General features: G+C 55.7%; 1 protein-coding gene across 2 annotated transcripts in view; it reads left to right on the top strand.

Moving 5' to 3' along the window:
* Positions 1-6000, top strand: part of HPS1 (HPS1 biogenesis of lysosomal organelles complex 3 subunit 1) — a 42214-nt gene that overhangs the window by 16950 nt on the left and 19264 nt on the right. For both annotated transcript variants that reach the window (XM_024734805.1, XM_024734806.1), the window contains 4 exons: positions 100-244; positions 2324-2437; positions 2806-2888; positions 3396-3508. In XM_024734805.1, coding sequence (XP_024590573.1) covers positions 100-244; positions 2324-2437; positions 2806-2888; positions 3396-3508 — 455 coding nt within the window. The remainder of the gene's footprint in view (positions 1-99; positions 245-2323; positions 2438-2805; positions 2889-3395; positions 3509-6000) is intronic.

The following is a 6000-nucleotide window of genomic DNA, read 5'->3' as shown; positions in this document are numbered from 1 at the left end:
CTGGGGGCGGGTGGCGGGCCTCGCTGGAAGCCTAGGTCGAGGACAGAGGAGCTCCCTCCCTGGTTCTGGCTTAACAAGCACCTTAACTCAGACCCTCACCTACCTGGAAGACTTCCCCGGCCTGGTGCATTTCATCTACGTGGACCGCACCACCGGCCAGATGGTGGCCCCTTCCCTCAGCAGCACTGAAAGGACTTCGTCAGAGCTGGGCAGGGGGCCCCTGGCCACCTTCGTCAGAACCAAGGTAACCTGGCCTGGCCTGGGCCCTCTCCTCACGCATCAGATGGGCGTGCTGACCCCTGCCCAGAGGACTAGCCCCCGCCCTCGGGCTCCCAGGAGGCCCTGAGCACCCCCGCCAGAACCCTTCATGGCACTCTTCCTGGTGTCTGCACCCAACTCTTCAGGCTCCTAAGAATAGTTGCCCATCTTCGTCACCCCAGGATGCTGGTCGGCACTCAGGGCCACCTTCCCGGGTGTGTCAATGTGCCTGGAGCAGCAGAGTCTGGGCAGCGAGTTCAGGGGAGGAAATGGCCAGGGCCTAACTCAGTGCCTGGCATAAATAAGTGCCCGATAAGTGTTGGCTGAGTTCACTGAAACAGAAAGAAGACACACTTGTTAATCAACCTGAGTATCAGAATGTAAAACTAGGTGGTTTCTACGAAGGAAACAGTCTCCAGGGGTCCTTTTCTTTGATTCATCTTCATAGCAAGCTAGTATTTTTGGTGGGGAGAACAGAGGACCTCTGCCACTTTCTGAAAAACTATACATTTTCATATACATTGTGTATACAAATAAGGTGTATAATAATGGTTAAAACAAGATCCTGACAAAAGGCCCGTTGGAGACCCAGCTCTGCCCCTCACTAGCTGTGTAGCTGGGGTATTATGAAGTCTAAGTTTCAGTTTTCTTATCTGTAGAAGAGGATAGTAACTCTAGTGACATCATAGAATTGCTGCAGAGATGGTAAGTGTATGAGATGATGCGTGTAATATACTTAACACAGCGTGTGGCACAGACCGCAGCTGGAGTTGGTTGAGCATTTCCTGGTACCGTCCTTCCCGGCATCTTCATCTCCTTCTGGAGATAGTTGGGGTTATCTTGGTACATTTCTTTTCGTTGTTTTTCGTGCGGTTGGTTATAGTTGAGATCATTCTGTGTAAGCAGTGTGTTTACCACATTTTCACTTCACTTTGTATCTGGTGCATTTCCTCATGTCATTAATTCTTTATCAACGTGATTATCATCAGCTCCACAATAGTCCATCATGTGAACATAACGTCATGTACTTGGTTGAACGTTTAGATTGTTCCCAGGCTCTTGCGCTTGTAAGTAATTCTGCGGCACATGCCTCTGGGCGTACATCCTTGTCCTCGTCTCTGATTATTTTCTCAATATGGAATCCCAGAAATGGAATTACAAAGGCAAATGGAAGGAGTGTTTTTAAGGTTATTGATACATGTTGTCGAATTGCTTTCCTGAAAAACAGAGCAAACCCGTGTATTTGTTGGCAGGTTTCATTAGACATTGTGTTGTGGGCAGGTTTGGAGTAGCTCCTGTATGCCTGCTGCTAAGCTTTTTCTAAGCTCTTTGGTGAGAGTGCAGGAGGCCTTTCCAGGCCCTGGGAGGTGGGGGAGCAGAGCTGCCCCTGCTGCCAGCTTCCCTAGGGCAGTTCACAGGCAGCGTCAGAAGTCCTTGAATTAGGCAGGAGAATCTCGCGGAGGGGATCTGAGGCACGTTGTCCCTCGGTCACTGTGTTCCCGTCGGTGCCCTTGGTGAGCCCTCATTCAGACTTCGCCCTGGAGCAGAGGACGTTCCTGGACCAGGGCACTCTGTGCGTTCAAACACTTTTCCAGCAACTTTCTGGCATAGAGCCTGTGCCAGAGATCCTCAGTCCTGAGGGGCCCAGGTGAGTGGCTGGCCCTCAACAGCAGGAGGGTTGCAGGGGGCCACCCCCTCCCTCGTCTTCTCTTAAGTCCCCGGCTCTGTTCTGGCCTGAAAGATGAATCTACTCTTTATGGCTTGTGTGTATGGTAAAGGTACATAAAGTGTTTATATGTATATTTTGTCGTCACAGTAACTGGAGGGGTGGGTAGTCCATCCATGCATCTATCCATCATCCATTTATTATTAAGCTCCTGCTTTGAGCCAAGGCTGGGCCCGGACACTAAGGAAGAAGATGAGCAGGAGAGGCCCCTGGCCTTCCAGGAGCTCCTCCTCTGAGTGCTTTTCTCCCCTCGGGATTTGAGAACCTGAGCCCAGCCCTTGCCGTGGAGAGAGGGCCACCCCACAGGCTGCAGAGATGAGCACTGTCTCCTCTCCCCAGGTCTGGTCTCTGATCCAGCTGGCGCGCAGATACCTGCAGAAGGGCTACACCACGCTGCTGTCCCGCGAGGGGGACTTCTACTGCTCCTATTTCCTGTGGTTCGAGAACGAGATGGTGGGTGTGGCCAGCCCAGGGCAGGGCAGTCCTGAAATGCTTTCTTTCCCTGTGACTCTTGGATCCTTTTCTCCTGGATTCTGTTCAGTCTGTGTCTCCAGCTCTTCTTGTCCCTGGTGGAGCTGACAGCTAAGCCCAGCTGGCTGGCACCCAGAACTCAGGTCCCGTTTGCGCTCAGGCCCCTCCACCCATTCTCTGAAAATCTCATGCCATTGATCAAGGCAGCATCCAGGTGACATGTGGACAGGTGACATCCACACGCCAAGCAGGGCTGAGCCCGGCCTCAGACCGAGTGTCTGGCTCAAGCCCATGCTCTTCCCCCTACACCCACCGCCTCCCCACTCAAGACGCCCTGCCTCCTTCCCCAGGGGTACAAACTCCAGATCATCGAGGTGCCTGTCCTGTCCGATGACTCGGCTCCTGTCGGCATGCTGGGAGGAGACTACTACAGGTGATGCCGATCCAGCAGGCCCTGGGCACAGAGGGGAACAGACGATGGGCGATCAGTGCCAGTCCCCACAGAGTGTGCAGCCCGTCCTTCAGGAATGTCCCCCTGAGCCTGTCTCCCCTTGTTAGAAGCTCCTCACAGCCAGGCATTCAGCGAGAGGAAGAGAGTGGGGCGCTTGTTGGGGTTCTTGCCCTTCTTCCTGCTGGCACATCGAGGCAGCATTTGCAGGCATCTCTGCTGGGCTCCTGAAGACCTTCTCTGACGGCTCTGTGTGCCCCATAGATGGGGCCCTGCCATCTAGTGGACCCCATTCCAGGATCAGGAACCCAGAGGGTTGGGCCGTGGCAGCCTGGGGCTGAACCTTGTAAGGTTGGGTCAGCGAGGGGCAGGGAAGGCCTCTGGCCCGGTGCCGGGGCCTAGTGAGGTGACTTTGTACCTGTGCAGTGCCGGGAAGGCCCCTTGGCCTGGCTCCCTCCTGAATCCTGTCCTCCTTCCCCCTCCCTCCCCCAGGAAGCTCCTGCGCTACTACAGCAAGGGCCACCCGGCTGAGGCTGTCAGGTGCCGTGAGCTGCTGACCCTCCACCTGTCGGTCATCCCCACGGACGTGCTGGTGCAGCAGGCCGGTGAGCTGGCCCGGCGCCTGGGCGAGGCCTCCCGTGTCCCCCTGCTCTAGGCCAGGGTGGGCTGCCCCTGTGCACCTGCCCGTGCACCCGTTCTCCAGGCCCACCTGGCTTGCAGACATGCCCGTGGTGAGAGCCGCCTCCTGTGCACGGCAGCCTCCTGAGGATGGCACAGTCCCCAGGGCGGCCCTAGAGTTTCTTAAAGAAACTCCACCTAGACCAGTCTCCACTCCGGGTAACGAGCAAACCCCCAGATCCTTCCCTCTGAAGGGAGAGGAGGGCCAGAGGGTTTCTTTGGTCTCTTTAGAACAGCAGTGGCTGTGAGCTTAGACCCAGGACAGCCCCTCTTTCGGATCTGCCTCTCCGTTTACCCCTAGGAGACAAAGGAAGTCCCCACAGCCTGTGGGTGTCTGCTGTTCTCAGAATAGAGAAAGCTTCCCAGGAAGCTGTTTCCCTCCCCAGGTGAAAGGAGCTCTCCTGGCTGGGTTGAACTCCAGCTCTGCCACGCCCCCTCTGCGGCTCTGGGCAGGTTTCCCCACCTCTCAGCCTGTCTCCCCACATTCAGAGTGACGGCACCCGTCTCTCAGGATGGTCGTGGGGCTGCCGGCTGTGGCAGCCACTCAATAAATGCTGGTTATGGTTATTGTTACTGTTCAAGCCCCTGGCCCTTCTCGGTGGCCTCTTTGTGCCCTTCTTGGTTCTTGCCTCTTGCCCCAGCCTCGCCGCAGAGATTCGTGTCACTCGGTCCAGTGGATCCCAGGCTTTAAGGTTTTCCAAAGCTTCTCTAGGGGTCCTGGTGTGCCCTGGGTTGAGAGCACTGCCCCAGGGGTACAGCCCTTCCTCTAACCTGAAAGTCCCCCCCAGACGGACACAAGGACAAGAGGCCGTCAGAGCCCTGGGACTTGGGAGCATCCACTGCTCTGGGGCCGAGAGGCCACAGCTGGGACAGAGGGAAGTGAGGAGGCGGAAGTACACAGCGCAGCGAGGCGGTGGGTTTGCGTGTGACACCAGACAGCGGCCAGGCCTTCCGTGCCTTCAGTCTTGAGCTGAAATTCATAAGAGCACACTGATCTTTCCTGTTAAGTGAACAGCTTACCGGGACAGAGATACTGAAGGAGCTAGACCAACACCGCGGGCTGAAGTCCGCAGAAGGTGGCAGTGAGGGACAGAGTCACGAGGTGACTGGGACTGCCTTTCTCCTTAATATCGTGACTTTACGGACAGGAATTATGACATGATCGGGAAAGTACAGAGGAGCAGAAGGGAAGACTAAGTGTAGAAGCCCACTGGTGTTTAGGACCCTCACTCCTGTCACCTAGTACTTTCCCTTCACTTTTAGCAGCTGCATGCTGTGACACGTCTAGCTTAACCAGTCCCCCTAGTTTTTCAATATTATAAATAACACTGGAGGGAAGATGCTGACTCGGATTTTAGCAGAGACACACACGGTGTAAACTTTACGTGGCGTGTGGAGGGGTGTCTGATTCGAGGGTAGAAGTGTCCCCGGAAGTCCCTCTTACCCAGAAGCGACTTTCCACATACTCTTCTAATTTTGAGATGAACTTCTAATAACGGGTTTCTAGATGTCAGAGCAGTACAGAAACTCCCAGCCCCTAGGGTGCTTTTTCCTATACGGGGAATGTCCTGACCAATGGGCAGGGAGCGAAAGAGGCTCCTAATTCAGGACAGGCCAGAGGATAGTAAGCACTAAGCCAAAGATATTTATGATGCGGTCTTTAATCCTTGAGGATTCTTGGAAAATGGGAAACATACCAAAACACAGAAGAGAAATGTTCAGGCCTTCAAAAGAAAGAGGTGAACCCCCAAAATCACGAGGACTGAACTGGCCCCCAGACCTTTCCAGCTGTGCGGCAGCCTGAGAAGTGGACGGCGTTTAAGTATTTGGATGGCGTTTAAGCAAGGACGTGTGGCTCTCTGGGGGCCCCAGGGGCGGATGCCCCCGCCGCAGTGTTGCTGAGGCCCTGGTGTCGGCAGTGCGGAGGGCCTGCCCCAGAGGCCTTCAGGCAGCGGGTCCCTGAGCCTGCTGTGGGCATAGAGCTGTTACCCCCCTACAAGCCGGAGGGACGGGAAGCTGGAGCAGAGTCTGACCCAAGTCCCTCTCTTTACTTGGATTCCCACCCCCAACTCATCCGGGACCTTTAATTCCTTAACCAGAAGCAGGACAGCACAGGGGAGGAGACGGACCTTTGGAACACTCATTAGCACGCTCACACACACACACGCACATTCTCCGAGCCTCAGTGCCCCTCGTCTGGGGCTTACACGAGGGGCTGCACGACTGTGGTCAGCACAGGGCCTGGCACACAGGAGCCCTAGAGCATTAGCAGCACGGTGGTTACTCTCTGGGGGCCTGGAGGTGCAGGACTTCTGCCTGGTTAACAGGCGACCTCCCGCGACTCGGCCGGGTGTGGACGGGGTCAGGCTGGGCTGTGGGCAGCTCAGCCTCCCCTGTTTAGTCATGGCCCAGGGCCAAG

Source organism: Neophocaena asiaeorientalis, unplaced genomic scaffold, assembly GCF_003031525.2.
Source record: "Neophocaena asiaeorientalis asiaeorientalis breed wild unplaced genomic scaffold, Neophocaena_asiaeorientalis_V1.1 scaffold240, whole genome shotgun sequence".
In the NCBI taxonomy this organism is placed as follows: Eukaryota; Metazoa; Chordata; class Mammalia; order Artiodactyla; family Phocoenidae; genus Neophocaena; species Neophocaena asiaeorientalis.
Note: the sequence above shows the minus strand (reverse complement) of the source record. Positions and strands in the feature narration are given on the sequence as shown.